This window comes from Ceratosolen solmsi, unplaced genomic scaffold (genome assembly GCF_000503995.2).
Source record: "Ceratosolen solmsi marchali unplaced genomic scaffold, CerSol_1.0 scaffold47, whole genome shotgun sequence".
Lineage (NCBI taxonomy): Eukaryota > Metazoa > Arthropoda > Insecta > Hymenoptera > Agaonidae > Ceratosolen > Ceratosolen solmsi.
Genome location: NW_011948419.1, coordinates 7,816,187 through 7,835,526, shown reverse-complemented (window position 1 = coordinate 7,835,526; position 19,340 = coordinate 7,816,187). Strand labels below are relative to the sequence as shown.

Genomic DNA, 19,340 nt, shown 5'->3' with positions numbered 1-19,340 from the left:
ACAGCATTTTTCAGAGTCGACTATTCGAGTAGTGGGCGCTTGACCTGTGGGCGCGCGATACCATCATTATTATCGTACAGCCTCGCTTTGCCCGCGAAATTTTATATATGTATATATATATATATATATATATATATATACACGCTCGCACACACCTTTCCATTTTTATTTCTTTACAAGTTAACGTTGCACGATAACTTACAAGCCACGTGGCCCGTCATACATCCCGGAGAAGAAAGAGCGATTACGAAGTACATTTAAACTGGGTAAAATATAACTATCGTCATTTCTACATTTACATTTTCATTATATATGTAAATTCGATAAAATTTTCTCCTATTAAATAATATTTAAATATAATAAAAAAACTAACATTATTACTCTTATATATAAATATATACATATATTTAATATTATTATAAAATAGTATCTTATAAAAGAAATATAAAATTATTTAGTTTTTATAATGTCATAAAAAAGAACGTAATTTCATTCATAGTAGTAGTTATCTTTCGTGTCTTATATTCTAAAAATCAATTATCGACTATTTATAATAATCAGAAGAACCACATACATATAATAAACACTATCAAACCGAAACACTAAGTCTGAAAAATGTTAGTAAATTGACTTATTGATGTTAACAAAAAACACAAAAAAGTTTTATAATCAGATTTTTAATAAAATTTTTCGTAAGCATTTTTTTTTGAATTTATTGATCACACTTTGTAAATAATCAAGTTTTCAATAAATGGTTTTGAACATATATTGAATACGTATATTCTGTTACGAATAATGGTCATATGAGCATAAAGGATGAATGGAGAATTAACTAATTTTAATTACCGATGAATATGTTGAAAATTTTAATTCAAAATTTTTATAACTAAATAAATTTATTGTATAAATTTTTATTTTATTTTAAAATTATATGATTTTAAATATCTTTTAGTTGTTGAGTTAATCAATGTTGCAAAACAAATTAATTATTTTACAATAATGTTATGAATATGTTTTTTATTTTTTTTTATATAATTTATAATATTATTTGTATTTATATTTTAAAATATATAAAATTATGGCATTTAAATATTTGTTAAAGTAAAAATGTATATATATATATCATTATTTATGATCTACTAAAAATGTGTAAAACATGAATTTGGCTTTAATACAATACAATTTATTTTATAATTTTTTTATTGTAAACACAGTTGTTTTGAATACTAGATGAATTTAAGTAGATGATTTCAATATTATTTTAATTGTCTCAAAGAATCAAAAAAACTTATAAGAAATTACGCTTTAACATTTAATAAGAATATTAATAATCGACTGTTTATAGTAATCCAATGCTATTAATTTGTATTTGGTGTTAATTATAATATATTCTTTTTTTTATATTTGTGTTGTATGTATATTCGATCTATTTCATTATAATGTTCATTAATTTTCATGAACTTACTTTCTTATAATCAAGAATGTATAGTAAAATGATAATTATTTTACAAATTATAAATTTAACAATAACCTCTACACTATCGTTGTATTCAAATTTTTTGCAATATGGTTTGCAAGAAGTTTTCTTTCTTACGTGTTTAGATGTACAAACAATCTTAGCAATTTATATCTATCCAACGTTGAATTTTTATATTTTTAATACATAATACTATATTTATTTTATATATATTGAGTATTTGCTTAATAAATAAAATTCATAAATATAAAAGATTTTTCAAAGTATAATAGATATACAAATAAAATCGACGCTTTATAGACATTGGTTCTATTCTATTCGTATATAAGGTAAAAAAAATTAATGTATTATATTAATTAGTTTGTAAATAGGCAAAATTTTACTAAATAATACTGTTTAAGTGTTATCTTTACGGTATTATATCTTCTCAATATTTTATCTTCTTATTTCTGTATTTCACAAAATATTTTATACAAGTCATGGTATATTTTGTCTAGTCAACAGTTTATTAATTAAGTTAATTGAAAGAATAGTTTAGTAATGAATTCGAGTTTTAAATTAGTTTATTAATAACTTTGAATAAAAATTCAACATTTAATGTTTATTTTATTTATATATTACATATAAAATGAAATATAAAAATTAATTGTCAAGCAAAACACAATTTAAATATTGTAAAAGAAATTGAATATTTATTATTTATTTCACAGTATCATTTATAATACATGTATTAATATATTATGAAAAAAATATAATTACATATATTATTTTTGTTATAATATTATTGAGATTAAAGCAATAAAATATTTCTTTAAAATACAAATTATAGTATATAATAGTATATACTGCTTTATATACTACTTTATAGTATATACTATAAATTCTTATCTAGTTTAACATTCGAAGATTACATCAATAGAAAAAGCCGGTTTATGGTCTATATTAATATAATACAGTAATTCCAATGGTTGATTTTGAATATATCTATTGTAAATAACGATGAAATTGAAAATGGAAATTATTCAGTTTACATGTTTTTAGTAATAACTTTAATAATTATATTTTAATAACTGAGAACTCGATACTATTTCTACTATGTATTATTTTCTACTATGTACTATTTCTACTATGTATTAGTTTCTTCTAGGTATTATTTTTTACTATGTACTATTTCTATGTATTAGTTTCTTGTAGCTATTATTAATTTCTGTGAATAATATTCGACAAAAGTTGAGGTTATAAGTTTATTTGTAAATTATCAAATACCGTTTGTTTAAGGTAAAATAAATCGGAACTAATTATATATAAAAAGTTGTTCTATTATTTGATATAAATATTTTAAGAATATAAAAATAGTATGGAAAATATGTATAATATACTAAGTTTCAGAAAAATTCTTAATTTTATTAATTTATAGTCATTTTATCATTTTAAATTTTATTAATAAGTAAATTCTGGAATTAATCTTTACTATATGATACCAAATATTCGAGGCTACATCGTATAAATAATTAACCTAATAATGTGAAGAGGAAATTCAAATGAAGATATATTAAGCAGTTACATGGCAATGGTTTCATGGTCGTCAGTTAAAAAGTTTTAAGCGGTATATGTGTTCTTAATGTGTGACTGAATTAAATTAAATGAAAAATTTAGTACTGTTAATAAATTTTCTTTTTATTGCAGAAAATCATTGATAACAAGAAATCATGCTTCCGCATGAGAAGACCAAGGAACATGAGTTATATTTTGATAAATTTAACTCAAAAATTTTTAAAAATAAAAGTAACGAGCATTCAGTATTTAATAGTATTTTAAAGAAGAACAATAAAGTAGCAAATGGAAATAATAGTATAAATAATTTAACAAAAAATCGTAATAATGATATTTGCTCCGAAGAAAAGTTTAAAAAATATGAGTGGCGATTTACAAGGAAGGATATTATATGGCGAAATGTTGTCGCGATTACTCTATTTCACCTTATGTCACTTTACGCTTATATCACTTTTCCATATTTTCAACGATTAAAAACCTTACTTTGGGGTAAGCTATTTAATATATCATGCAAGATTATAATTAAAATACTTCGAAACTTTTTTTTCAATATTTAATACAAAGTCAATGATGATTTTAATTTGTTAGTTTCATTATATTCATTGATCATAGATAATAAAAATACATATTTGAAATAATTTTTTAATTGATTTATTAATAGATATAAGTTACATTAGTAGGACCATGAAAACTTTTAGATTTTATAAATAATTTATTGAACTTTATATCAATCCGGAAATGATCTAAGATGCTTAGGCTATATATGAATTGCTTTCAAAAAGTTAATCTGAATTTAAAAAAGATTCAGATGTTCTGAAATATAAATTATAATTTTGGTATTTTATTATTGTAGGTTGGATGGTTAGCGTCATAGCTTCATTCGGAGTTGGAGCTGGCGTTCATCGGCTTTGGACTCATCGCTCGTATAAAGCGAAAACTCCGCTTAGAATAATTCTATTATGTTGTTACAGTACAGCCGGAATGGTATAGATGATAATCATATTTTACTTCAGTTTCTTTTTTTAACCTTCTGTTGAATTAGCATGTATATTTACGGTTTGATTTTTACATTTGAATTTTGGCTATGATTTATCCATTTTTTATTTTATTATTACAAAATTACTATTTAATTCATTATGTACAGTTATTTTTCTTAAAGTCGATATTGTAATAATTTTACTGTAATTCATTAACTTAAACTAAAATATAGTAATCACCTACAAGAGAATCTTACCATTTCTTGCGCAACTAATAATTTTTCCTGAATCGAAACCCATATTTAATAATGGTAGAGGATTTAGATATTATTTAACATAAAACTTTATAGAACTAATATTTTTATTTATAAGTATGTTTTGTATTATTTTAATTGGAACAACCCAATAATTTCGTATTTCTACTCTATTATGCTCTATTAAAAAATTGAACATGTAAATGCTCTTTTATTTTTAATTTCATTTTCTTAAAAAATTATATTTAAATACAATCTTTTTTTTAATTTAGCGAGATCTCATATATTTTGCATCGCAATGAAAAATTAAAAAAAAATATGACCTACAAATTAATTATAGTTAAGTAATATTGATTTTAGAAAGTATTTATTAACATGAAATTTATAAACATAAATAGAATAGCTATCAATGTAAAATCATTTAATACTAAGTTATGAGTAAAATTAATTTTAAATTAAATATGAATGATATACATTTAGTTTTGAAATGAGCATAATAATAGCAATATTAAAATGTAGAGTCAATTCGGCCCCTTAAAAATTAATTTTTTTACCACTTACATACAAAGTTACTATGTAATATGAATTTTTTGCAGTGCTCTTTCATTTCTTTACAACAATTTAAAAATATCTTCCCCATATTTATTTTCCGTCGTCGCATTACATATACTTTTAAACTTAATATGTCATATATTTTCGTTACTTTCTTTATATTTTAAGTACAAATTGTGACATTTTCATTGTTTGCTATATGTCGCTCACAAGTTAAGGATTTCAGTCTATTAATTTTGATATACTTATTAGAATGTTTAATAAAAATTCGTTCATAAATTTAATTATGAATTGTTATTGAAAATATAAAATTCGAAATATGAATTTTTTTATAACGGTAAGCATTTTGTATACGACTAAGAAAATTTTGTATTAAAAGACATTTGATTACAAAAAATTTAAAATTTTGATCATATAGTTTTTATTTATAAATCTTGATAATTGAAATCTTCATAATTATATAGTTATATAGTGTTTAGTTATAAAGTATTTTAACGAACCTAGTTAATTAAAATATTAGTAAATTATTAATTAATTATATTTAAATATATATTTATATATATGTGTGTGCGTGTGTGTGCGTGCGCGCGCGTGCGTATGCATATCTTATGAAAATATATTAAAAGAATTTTATAATTTTATAATTCTTTTTTCTAAATTAACAATATATATATTTTATTATTTTTTCTTTGATATACTGGCAACTATATTGTGGATAAATTTTCTTGTTATTTGGATATCATAATAATCTTGACTGTTTCATATATTCGTGATAAATTATAAATTCGAATAATTTCTTATTATGATTTAGAATTCAATTTTCAATTGGGTAAGGGATCATCGTGTTCATCATAAATTTTCGGAAACTGATGCAGATCCACACAACAGTACAAGAGGATTTTTTTTCTCTCATGTAGGTTGGTTAATGTTACGCAAGCACTCTGAAGTTTTAAGAAAAGGTCGTCAAATTGATATGAACGATATTCTCAATGATCCTGTAGTTGCTTTTGGTGAAAAGTATGTATCAAAAAAATATTATTATTTTAATACAGATATTTATTATTTTTAATTTTTAAATATAAGTACATTTATTTTTAAAAACATCATTTAAATATTCATTATATTATTCATTAAAGCTAATAATAATTTAATTTTAATACTTTTATATTGTTATTTTATTTTAATTTATTTTAATTTGTTTATATAAAAAAGAATATAGTTAATATTAATAAATTCATATTAAAATTTATCTAGTTTGAAAAATATAAATAATATATATTAAAAAAAAATTTATCAACTTTAATTTTATAATTGTGATAATACTATAAAGATGTGTATCAAACCTTTTTTTATTCATTGTGAATTTATATATATAATACATTTGGTAGATTCTAGCAGGTCAAATATTGAAGCCTGTAGAGTGTATAAAACTACTGAAATATGATAACATTTTTTAAATAATAAATAGAAGTTTGTTGCAATATAAAGTGTGTATATTTAAATAAAAAAATTATATGATAAATATATTATTGTCATATTACTGCATTGATAATTGATATCATTTGAAGAAAATTTAAAATTAAGTGTAAGAATATAAAGTCTTCAAATCCTGGAAATTTTTGTTTAAGATACTTCATACCATTAAAGATAATTTTTTGCTTCATCGGACCAGTAATAATACCAGTATATGTTTGGAATGAAGATTGGTATTACGCAATCACCACTCAAATTTTGATGCGTTATGCTTTTGTACTCAATGCTACGTGGTGTGTTAATAGCGTAGCGCATATGTTTGGATGGAGACCTTACGATAAGTTAGTTTTAAAAAATTATCTCATTAACGTTATACGATTATATTTTTATATATTATTATTAATCTTTATTCCTTATAAATGAGATGAAATAGCTTTTAAGTTATTAAAGCTCTTCAAATATTCAAATAATAATACAATTTAAACTATTGAAACAAATTTTATACAACAATATATATAATATTATTTACATGATTTATTATTAAATTTTGCTCGCGTTATTATCTATAAAGTAATGCATATCACAAAAATATAGTTGTACAGATAATTTTTATCTGTTATTTAAAATATAATGTATTTATATAATATATATATAATATGTATTTTTTATACATTAAATCAAATATAAATCTTTTTAGTAGATATTTTGTATATTGATTTATGGATTTATAATTTATTATTAAATTCGTTCAAATAATCCTTTAACCAATATTATGTAATATATGTGATTTAGATACATTTATTATTATATAGTCTTATATTAATTAATTTCTTAATATTCTTAATTATTTTGCAATTAACCATTTAACACTTTCAAATTGTATTTACTAGTTATTTTATTGTGACTTTCAGAATGATTGCACCAACAGAGAATCTGCTAATTTCATATGTCACAGGTGGTGAAGGCTGGCACAATTATCATCATGCCTTTCCATGGGATTATAAAGCCTCAGAAATGGGCCATCCAATGATCGATCTTAGCACCTATTTTATCCATACTTTTGCACTGATTGGTTGGGCCTATGACATGAAGCAAGCATCTCCAGAGCTTATCAAGTCTATGGTTATGAAAAAAGGCGATGGCACACATTCTGAGTTCTCTGCACCATCAATGAAAAATGTCGCAGTTAAATGATCATTGATATTGTCCAAATAATGTTCAATTGTAATGGATTTTTTCTGATGAGAAAAAATTTGACAAAAGATTGTAATGTGCTTTATTAATTCGAGTGTTAGTAGCACTGAAAGAGTTTCGTTGTAATGAGACATTTTTACATAAAGCGAAAACTAATATTTAAATAAGAGTGTCAGATAAAGCATTTCGATATTGTACAATTTTTTTAAATGTAAAATTTTACATAATTATATCAGAATCTCTTATATAAATGATCATTCGACAGTAAGGTATCGGTCATCAGAAAAATATTTCTGAATATGTCAAGAAAATCTACAATAAATTTGTATTGATTCTAAACAATATCTTATTATTTAAAAAGACTTATTATTTTTAAATATATTCATCTTAAAAACCAGATGCTTTTTATCGCAGTTAAAGGGAGCTATTTACCATGTAAATAAATGAATAAATCAATATATATATATGGATAAAAAGTATTAATTAATTATGTAATTGAGTTTTTTGAAAAGTATACAAGTATACAAATAATACGTATGATGGACTGTGATTGAAATAAATAATTAAAACACTATGTTGAAGTTAATATTCAGTATCAAAATATTGATAAATATTAAAATACTAAAATAAAATAATATTTTAATTATATAAAAAATGTTTTTATAATATTTATCACATTTATACATCAAAGAAGTAGAGATAATTATTTTATTTTTAATTTTTAAGCTTATTTATATAGAATTATTTAATTATATAAAATAAGTAATTATATTAAATAATTTATTAAAAATATACTATATGTACTAATAAACTTGAATTAATACTTCGAATAAAATAATTAGATAACAAAATTAGATTAAAGACAGTAAATCAAATTAATTAATTATATAATATAATTTAATTAATTAAAATGTAATTAAAATATAATTTAATTATACAATAATTGAAATGCATGTAAAAACAATTATCTTATTGCATATTTGCTTTTTAATTACATAACTCGTATTGTTACAGAAAGTATATACAAGCAATAATATTTCTTAAATTCATTTTTATTGTACATTTGAAATTATATTGTATTAACTTATTGTATTGCACATGAACTTATCTTCTATTCTAATATCCATATCTAATATCCATATTTGTACCTTTACTGGAAAAATATAATTATTGAATTTTTTGTTTCAATTTAATATTTTTCAACAAATCTTTAAATTGTTTTATTTTTATTATTTTTTGTAAAATTTTTTATATTGAAAAAAACATATCATTAGTAATCCATTTTAATGTTAGAAAATTAAAAACTATAAATAATAGAGCCTTGATAAAAATTAAAATGTTTATATTAATAGAAAAACTTGAAATAAACTAAATTCTAAAAATATGTCTAATATTGTTTTTAATAATTAAATAATTATTAAACGGTATATTAGAGGTAAATTATAATATTGTTATATATAAACTTTTATTATTTATAAATTAATAGTGATGAATCATAAATAAAAAACTATAAAAATATTCAAATCACTTTTATATAGTATGCAATTTCACAAAAGTAATATAATCATACATTTATATAATATAATATTTGACCATTAGATATAAAAGATACTTATATATAAAAACACAATTCAATTGACTAATATTCTATCAACATAATAGAAAGAAATGCATATTCAGACAATAAATATGTTTTTATTACACATATATTCGTATAAGGGTTACATGATATTAATACATGTTTATTTAACTGTCCAGCAATTAAACGCGCTGCATTTGTTTTTTTCCATAAAGTATTATATATTATCGGGTAATTACAGTTGTCATAATTTTCATTTTCTTATTGTTGCCATTATAAAACATAATAACAATTAACTTGATGTATCTGATAAATAATATAAAAGACAAGAAGTATTAAATGAGTATCTCAAGAATAGTACTGTTGTCACGTATTTTTTTTTAAAAGTAACTTAAACTTTTGTTTCTGAACTGTATAAACTAACATGAACTTCAAGACGATGTTTTTCTGATTTTTATTTGATAAGCTTTAAATAATAAAATTCATGAATTCGACATTACGATAATTTTATTTAATTTATATGCAAAACATTTATAAATTTATTTGAGTTTTCCATGTTGTATTTTTATATATTTACATTTTGTTTTATCCATTGCATTGAAGTATATTTTGTAATTTTATAGTCATATTTTATAGAATTAAATAAAATTTAAAAGTAAAATTAAAACAAAAAAGAAATAAAAGGTAAGTTTAGGGTTAATTCTAGATATTTAATGTTGAAATTATTAACCAAACATTGGGTGTCCAGCAACATACACTCGTTAAGTTCAATGTTTATGACACACACATCGATAATTACTTGGTTTCGTTTTTCTCAAATAATTACGTCGCAAGGTTTTTTTTTAGTGATTCTACACTTGAATCTATAAATTTCTCTCATTTATGCTTGAATTGTTAATGCGAATCATCATTTTCGTTTTCTTTTTGTAAACTTTAATTATGACAAATAATAGTTGGCTTTTAAATTTAGAGGCGGCATATCATAATTGCTAAAATTTATTTAACAATGTTTTGTATTTCAAGCGTTCTTTAAGTTATTCATGATGATATTATAAGAGTATGAAAAGTTCATTAATTTCGGTGAAAAAATGTTGTATGTAACGGATTATAATTTTTTGTCATTTTTTTTTTGATTTTTATTTTAATTAATTTTTAAAAATTCAGGTGATATAATATGTATGACTACTTTAAAGCAAGCGGAGGGAAATACGGTAGTAATTTCTATTTTTATAATCGAGAGTCGCAAGAAAATCATGATAATAATTTTAGTATTTTTGAATTGTTCATTAGATAAGTGTAAATGAAACTTATAAATAATATTCCCTTTTATCAAATAATTTTTTTCATTAGCTGCTTCTATTTAAAAAAATTGTAATAATCTTTTAAAAAAATTTAATTTTATTAATATATTATTTGTTTTCTAATACTTAAAAAGTATTCACTTAGATATTTAAAACTGGATAAAATTCAAAATTAAAATGACATTTTTTTAATAGTTAAATGAAGTCTTTTTACAAGTAGTGTTTACTTTTTATGCTCTTCATACAATATTTTAATATATTAATTGAGTATTACAATACACTGCAAATAATACTGGGATCTAAATTTATAATGGAAAATATAATAAAAGCATTCTAGTCAAAATAACATTATCATATTAGTACAAGTTAATTTTATAAATTATAACATCGGGCTCAGTGAAAAACATAGACATTATTATCTCAACTTATCTCTGTCTAACTCTTTCAAAGGTAAATCTGCTTCGATTGAAAATTTGTAATTAAGATGGTATTTCATAATGATATCTATATTTCTTTCTGTTTGTTATATTTTTTTTATATGAGAACTGTACTAATGTAAATTTTGCGAATTTTAAATGGAATATGAGAAAAAGGACTGTTTATTCGTTAATTTTCTAAATTTTGTTAAGTTCTTTTCTTAAAAAATGATTATATTTACGAGATTTGCACTTGTTTATGATACTGTACATCATTTACAGGTGCTATGTTATATATAAATATCATAGTCGTTTATCTTATTAATTAATTTTAATACAAACTTGAAAGACCAGCTTTTATGTAGTTATATATTAAAATTAATTGCTTTATTATAAATGAGAACAATCAAATAGCTAAAAAAAGTAATATTGAAAGAGAGGAATTTCGAATTTTAATTACTGTGTAGTTTGTATGTGTAGTTTTAATTATTGTGTAGTTGAATTAATTAATGTGTTTTTTTCAACAAGTTTGATTTTTCCTTAAATCTTTGCCTAAGGAAATCTAGAAAATTATATAGTATTTAGCACCGTAATGAACAATATTGATAGTATTTATCTACTTATTTATATTTTCAAGAAAGACTTGCTAGACATTTGTTCAAGTTATAATGCTTTTATTTAACTTTTGAATTACTTTTTAAAAATATGCGGATTTAATTAAACTAAAATAGTTTATTTGTATTGTAAATATCGTTAGTTGTAGAAAGATATTATTATTTGTACTAATTCATATTAGTAGTAAGATGTATAATTTAAATAAGAATTTCAAAAGTCTTTTGAACAATAATGTCAATTTATTATACACAAATATTTCGATACTTCTTTTCTTAACATATCTTTTTGATTTTTGAAATATTGAAAATTCATTCCATATCAACCCGAAGGAAGGTCCCTTTGATCTATATATAAGCAATTGAAGAATTATTTATAGTAATTTGCCCTTATCTTCCAATAGGCGCTATTTCGAAATACAAATTTCATTGTGATATGTCGATAGAATATAAATTATCTAGGATTTAACTTGAAAGTTATTAGAAAAAAAATAGCCGCAATTTCATGTCTTTTATTATTGTTTAATTTTTCTTCTTCCTTGAAAGTGTTTTATTTTTATTAATTAACCCAAGATTCACCAATCTACATGAATTCGATATCTTTTCTTTTATTTTTTTAACTATATCTTTCCTTTTTCTTTCTCGTAAGAAAGCAGTTTTGTCCTCGTTCAACTAATGAATTTCATGATCTTTTTATTTATATTTAATTTGAATTTATCAGAATTATAATTTGAAGATTGTAATTTACGCTTCATGATTATAATTGGTATATAACATAATTTTATACTGTTTATCAATTTAACAATTAAGATCAATTCTTAGGCGCCCATATCTTATTACAAATGAAAATAAAATCTATCAATCCATTATGTGCTAACGTAAAAATACATTTAAAAAAACTTTTTATGAAACTTAATTAATTAGAAGAAGTTTGTAATAACAAATTGATAAAGTTTAGTTGATAAAAGTATAATGAAAACTACGTATTTTTTAATTTCTAAAAATTAATTTTGTAAAGAACATTAATATAAATATTCTTCTAATAAAATGTTTACATTATTAATTTTTATTTAAATGTTGTATAATCTGTTATAAACATAATAAATTTGTTGATATATTTTACAAAATTAAAGTTGCATCGACTCTACATATAATTATATGAATTCATACTATTACTTAAAAATGAAATTATTAAAAAATAAGAGCATATTGTAGAAATATTTGTCACATTATTTAAAAATTCCATAAGCAAAGTTTATTAAAAATATTTAAACTATTAAGAATCATATTGGTATAAGTAAACGGCAACAACGATTTATAATATAAATTTTGTATTAAAAGATCCTTTCAGTGAACAAAATGGAACAAAGACTAGAATTTCATTAGCTACTTAGTAGATCTAAAAAAAAATGAATTCAGCTTATTCTATTCATTAGAAGAAGGCCAATTTGTATTAAAAAAATATTATTTTCTTGAACCGTGAATCTATGGCTTAGAAGGTAATAGAGTAAAACAATATTGATTAACAATACAAAGGAAGTATCTATACATTCCTGAATAATATACAGTCAGCACAGTTTCCAAAAAATAGCAATGTGGTAAAAGAGTACCTATCGACAGTCGTTTCCATGAAACAGGCAACCATTACTAATCATTTCTTAAAATAATGAGTTATCTAAATAGGTACAAAAGAATTTGATGGGTATTAATATCCATCTTTAATATCCACGATACGTGTCTCTTTTCTTAACTCTTATAACAAGAAGAAAATCTAGAAACAAGATATAATGCTTCGTAAAATCGGATAAAACCAAAATAGAGAAAAACAACTTCATCGCTAAGAGCTTTTGTTTGCATACTAGTTAGATTATTCATTATATCTTAATCATACAATATAGTTAGAGAATATTTTCGACGAAGTTATGATTTTCGAATTAAGATATAATAATATAACGTTTGAAATGAAACGTTACACTTGATATATATTAATAATAATGTCGGTCCAGCCGAATTCTCTTGAATTGAGAAAAGAAAAAATCATTTGGCTTTATCACGTTTATTTCTTACTTTTTTATTTTGTTAAGTCTTCAACATTTTCCTTTAGCATTGTTTTAATTTTAAGCTCGACCTCTTATATTTATAAGTGTATTTAAGACTCTTAATGCACTCTCATATGAATATACGTAATATCGGGTCTTGTATATAATGTTCACTTGAAACAGTTATCTTCTTAATACAGTCTTAAATCAATAATCTTTACATATCGAGATATTCCTCTCTACTTAATATTCCTATTACATTCACATTTCTCTCTCTCGTTCTCTGTCTTCGCTTTCTCCTCCTCTTTACCTGACTCTCTCTCTCTCTCTCTCTCTCTCTCTGTTAATAAGTAATTGCCATTTATTAAATAGATAACCCATATTTGTATAAACAATTATCATCGATATGTCTTGCTCCAAGAGTAAAAAAAAGAATGAGAAAAGATTTTAGTAGTGAATTGGACTCATGGGAGCACATATATAGCGCAACAATGGCTGTAGGTGAGTCTCGGGTATCTTGTGGTCAGTTTCACCGATACACGTGCCACAAAGTTTGCTGTATTTTCTCATAGAGCTTTCAGCGGAAGCTGGTAAGCCTGGATCACATTTCTGCGTCAGCAGGGATATCCTCGGGATCACTAGTGTTATCTTGGTCAGTCGAATGACTGTGGACCTTTACGGGGCTATCGATATCGCCGTGTGGTTCTTCGCTTTCATCCAATGTCATCTGAACAATTTAAAAACATTTTTTCTTCATGATTATTAATACTTAATATATTTTTCTTAATATTTAATAATTCAATATTTTTTAATATCAGTATATTTTATATTTTTTATTGTATGTATACATTATAATTAAAAACATATATTGATATTTTAATTAAACAATTATTGCAATACATTAATATATTAATATAGAGTACATAGTTACTATACATTATCAAACTAAATTAGCCAATGTTTTATTATAAGATATAAATATTTATTCCTCGTTCATTTAAAAATAATTAATTTATAGATAACAACTATTTTACGGTATTGGCATACTGTTATATTTCCAATGTAACAAATATTGATTTACAATTCATAAATTGAATTTTAATATTTCTAGTAATATTTATGTCGTCTATTAAATATACAATTTTATAATCATAAGAAGATCAAAGAAAAAAAGTTAAGATCCAAATTTTAAACTTTTATTATAATTTAAAAATATAATTATGAAAATTTCAGAAATAATATTTTGATGCAATATATCAACGTTAGTATATATTACGATTATATATCAATATTTGAATTATTTTCTGTTTCTTCCAAGAAATAATTTGTGTTATTGTTATTAGCTTTTCCTATAGAACAATTTCATCAGAATTTTTATTAAACTTTCTTAAAATCATTTCTTTGATGTGAGCTTTGTAAATAAGATACTCGTGTAATTGTCTAGACAGCATTCTTGAAGTTATTACAAATAAGCAGTATTAATAGTCTCATTTTACTCTTTATCTATACTTATAAATTTATTTATTTTTATACTTAGTTTAATTATTTATTTACAATTGTAAATTAAATTTTATTTTTGAGTTTGAAGAACAATAATATCTAGGGAACGTTAATTGATACGTAATAGCAAGAATTACAATAATATGATGCATATCCATGCATCATAACAGGAACATATAAATGTAAAATATCTGTAATTATTATAAAAATATACAATAACTATACATATATAATAATACTTTATATAGCATATTATATTATTTATGATCAAGTGTTAAAAATTAATTTTTTTGTGTTGCTTAATTATATAATACTGGTATTAAAAAATAAATCTTTTATTTATATTAAATAATGATTTAAAGATTACTATATTTTATTCTAATCCAAGTATGTTAAAATACTTAAATATAAACTAAAATATAATTTGATATTAGTTTTAGTCATTATTAATAATGAATATAGCCTCAAATGAATTTTCTAGATTTTTATACTCGTTGATAATGCCAAATAAAAAATATGTATTCACATATACTTTTAAAATTATTTTTAAATTTGTAACGTTATGAACAAGTTCAATGAAAAAATATATATAAATTTACCTGAAAGTGTAGGCGATCGGGTTGCTGCTGATCTTCAGATTGGAAATAGTCAGGTGGTGGTGAAGGTGGAATCATCGAATGATACCAGTCACGGTTCTCTTCCAATGTATCAAGTATTTCTTGTGCATCAGGGTGAACAAGGTCCGCCCAAGTTTCCCATAGCGGATGCACAATATAGTCAATGAAACCGAACTGGGACTTTTCAATGGTTGCATTATGTCGATCACACATAGGGCTGATATCCATATTTTGTTCACGTTCGCGATCACCTTGTTGGAAAAATTCTTCCATGAGTAGATCGACCCAACGCCGATACAGCGGGAGCGGTTTTGTTGGGTTTGATAGATCGGCACAGTGCACTAAATTCTCCAAAACCTAGAATCCAACGAACATTATCTCTATTTTATTTTATATTTATTCGCAATGAAATTATTTGTTACTTGTTTTTATTGAAGTGGTTATTGGATAATCTATTTAATATCTGATATTGCATTGAAAAATAATGTATTTATTATCAAACTAGTCCTGCGATGGTCATAAAATGTTCAAAGAAATATTAATTCTTAATTTTTTTAAACAGTCTAGAGAGTGACTGTTTAAATAGATAACTAAATTTCAATCTATCAGACTCTCATTTTTTTTATTTCACTGTTTATAAAAAATGTATATGAAAGATAAATTGTAATAATCATCGTTATCGTAATATACTATTAATATGCACATGAACGTATATTTTTCATAGAATTTCATAATATAAGAATAATTTTATTTATAATTGAATGAGTATATACATTATTTATGAACTTAGATAAAATTAATTATAATTATATTTACTTTACATTATGTAATTTATTTTTCATGAGGTCATAATGAAAATGTAAGGCAGTCCGAGAAAATGGGCTTACACCATTGCTAGTCTAATTAACTATATATTTATAATTTTTTTTTAATTAATGAAGAAAAGTCACATTAAATATCATTTATTTGTATTTTAGAAAAATTTTAATTTAAAATATTTTTTAACAGAATTGAGCATTTATATAAATGAGCATTGAGTAATAATGAATTTGTCAAATGAGTTAAATTTATTGACTAACTATCTACTTCTACATTTTCTACCATATGTCTTTAGATATAGTAGAAACGTGTGTTACTGTACTTATAGGTCACATTACAATCCGAATGACAGATTTTCTCGATGGAAATGCCTTAGAGAATGTCCTATGCAGTTGAAAGCCTATGGATACTTCGAGACCTTCGGTTATTATTAATTTGGTAAATGTTCGTTGAAATAAATGTGCTTAATCATAAAATCTATTATAAATATTTATTTGTACTTTGAAAAATAATTTTATATATAAAAATGTCGTACTATAAGAAGAGTATGTTATTACAATAGATTATATTAAATTAATTACCTGTATTCGGTCAGTATAGTTATCAAGTAGCAATACTCCAGATCCAGCGACCTTTTTAGTTTCTACCATTGTTTTGAGGTCTGCTAAAAGCGACATGTGTTTTGACATGTCAGTAGATAGTACCATATCGATAACCATTTTCCTCAAGGTCTGGCGTTGTTTTTTCGAACAGTTTTTAAAAATATCGCAATCCTCGTTTTGCAGCAGTTTGAACGCAACTGCCAAATGATGATTTTCTAATACCGATTCGTCATTGTACATCAAAGCCAATTCTGAACCTACAAGTCAGTATTTTAACTTTTGAATTCAATATACTGTATATATTTAGTAATTATTAAAAATTTAAAATAGTGTAGGCTCTTACTTGAGTTAATAAGGAATTGATTGGTGAGACCTGGATGATCAACATCATGAATAGATGCGGCAAAGAGGGCTGCTGTAATCTCCAGGGGTGTGAAAACGGACTAAAAAAAAATTATTGTATAATATAATAAGGTAATATAATAATACTAATAGTGTTTAAATTGACACTGAACATGTACTTAAAAAGCTGAGATATACCTCGTTCAATAAATGAATTAAAGATGTGATAAATTGATAGTTTCACTACGAATATAACATCTTCAAATTATATTTTATTTTTTAAATGAATAAAAATAGAAATATTCTTAGAAGAAACATGGAACAATTTTCAAATTAGTAATTAAACTATCAACAAAAAATTATACAAATAAGTTGTATAACAATTTAAAAATTATGAATATTATTATATTAAAAATTATTATATTAACCATAAAAAATATTTATATTATATTGTATCATTTTTTAAGTAGTTACTAAAAACCAATTCCTAAAACAGAAATAAGGTTTAGTACTCATTTAACTAATATCCGCCTTTACAAAGTTCTTAGTAATATTTTATTAATTAATAGTTATATTATTGTAAAATAGGTATACATTGTTATTATACAATATATATAAGTTAATTATAATTCTCTTATAATTCTTTTTTAAATAATAATATGAAGATATATTTTACCGAAGGAATAGTTATTAAGCTTTTGAACGAAATATATAAAAATAAAAATTAAGTTAATATATTTAAATCTATTTGTAGATAGTAGTCATAAAATTCTTGAATTATATAATGGACTTGTTTTTGGTACATATTTTCTAAAAAATAATAAGTATAACATAAAAACAATTGAATATTCATTGCAAAATATTTAAATACGTAATTCAAATTGATTAAGTATATACTAAGTATATTTAAATGTTAATTAAATAGTATATTTTTTCTTCGGAAAGTGGCTCAACAGTTACTGATTTAATTAAAAAAAATAATTTATGATAAAACTATTTACACAATAGACTAATAAATTTGAGTTAAAATTTTGCTTTGATTTTTATTATTAACTTATTTAATAAAAAAGAGGATTTCAAAATTTTATTTTAAAATTCAATTTTTATATATTTTAATATATTTTAGTATATTTTAATTTAAATTATAATATACTATATTCATATCTTTTTTTAGTTTATATTTACATTTTTTCACAGTACCATGTGCATAAGTAATCAGTTTACTCGGTAAAGATCAATATTTCTAATATTCTATAAGTTCTATCTGTTTAAATGATTTGCGAGTTTCATGAAACAAAGGAAACAAAAATTACATCTTTAACCTCAAATTATCGATAAAACAACCATCAGAGCATTCGCTGTGGATGGATAAAGATTTATAATAGAACGACTAAAGTTCTTTTAAGACTCAATGTAAAATCACCAAATAGTTAATAATATGACAGTGAGAATATTTTAACTTATATTATTATTTTTACTCTTCCTCTCATTTTTATAAGCATAAATAAACCTTTCACAACGTACTAATTTATTTCTTCGTAATTATAATCACAAAATTTTGATATTTCAAGTGATGACACATAATACAAGTAATATTCATGTTTTGCTGTAGAATTTATCGATTTTATACCTTGTTTACAATTTATATAAATATTCTATTAATATCTTATCGTGCAATTAACCATGTATTTTCTTGCATATTAAACACATAATTTTTTAATTTATTATATTATTTATAATTATGTTAATGCACAGAATAATTTTAATTATTAGATTTAAGTAGTTATTATATACAATTTTAATAAAAATTCAAATAATTCAAATTTAATTCTTTTATATATTAATATATTTACATTTATTATTAGATTAGTAAAAAAATTAACTTTAAAATTAATAGATTTTATTACCAAATTTGTCATATAAATTTAGGAGCTCTTAGTTTGATTGAGATTCCAAAATATACACATTATATTGTTCCTTAAGTTCTAATAAATACATATTTATATTTATATTTATTAAAAAATCCGAATTAT

General features: G+C 22.4%; 2 protein-coding genes across 6 annotated transcripts in view; one reads left to right on the top strand and one right to left on the bottom strand.

The window, feature by feature from the left end:
* The first annotated feature begins 136 nt into the window (after positions 1-136).
* LOC105360640 (stearoyl-CoA desaturase 5-like) lies at positions 137-7,644 on the top strand. 2 transcript variants are annotated; one of them, XM_011497601.1, is made up of 7 exons: positions 137-266; positions 2,926-3,083; positions 3,164-3,520; positions 3,885-4,015; positions 5,626-5,831; positions 6,443-6,628; positions 7,199-7,644. In XM_011497601.1, the coding sequence occupies exons 3-7, from the start codon at positions 3,187-3,189 to the stop codon at positions 7,479-7,481; spliced, it is 1,140 nt and encodes a 379-aa protein (XP_011495903.1). In that variant the 5' UTR covers positions 137-266; positions 2,926-3,083; positions 3,164-3,186; the 3' UTR covers positions 7,482-7,644. The 2 variants fall into 2 exon arrangements, with proteins under 2 accessions (XP_011495903.1, XP_011495902.1); XM_011497600.1 differs by lacking the exon at positions 2,926-3,083.
* Positions 7,645-13,899: 6,255 nt separating this feature from the next.
* The window catches only part of dnc (phosphodiesterase dunce), a 151,846-nt gene continuing 146,405 nt past the window's right edge, over positions 13,900-19,340 (bottom strand). For all 4 annotated transcript variants that reach the window (XM_011497598.1, XM_011497596.1, XM_011497599.1 and 1 more), the window contains 4 exons: positions 17,309-17,408; positions 16,945-17,222; positions 15,527-15,901; positions 13,900-14,154 (listed from right to left, as the gene is read on the bottom strand). In XM_011497598.1, coding sequence (XP_011495900.1) covers positions 14,029-14,154; positions 15,527-15,901; positions 16,945-17,222; positions 17,309-17,408 — 879 coding nt within the window. In that variant the 3' untranslated portion in view covers positions 13,900-14,028. The remainder of the gene's footprint in view (positions 14,155-15,526; positions 15,902-16,944; positions 17,223-17,308; positions 17,409-19,340) is intronic.

Coding starts and splice junctions, on each gene's coding strand:
- LOC105360640 (XM_011497600.1), top strand. CDS start 3,187: ATGCTTCCGCATGAGAAGACCAAGGAACATGAGTTATATTTTGATAAA. Junction 4,016..5,625: donor GTTACAGTACAGCCGGAATG/GTATAGATGATA, acceptor ATTATGATTTAG/AATTCAATTTTCAATTGGGT. Junction 6,629..7,198: donor GGATGGAGACCTTACGATAA/GTTAGTTTTAAA, acceptor TGTGACTTTCAG/AATGATTGCACCAACAGAGA.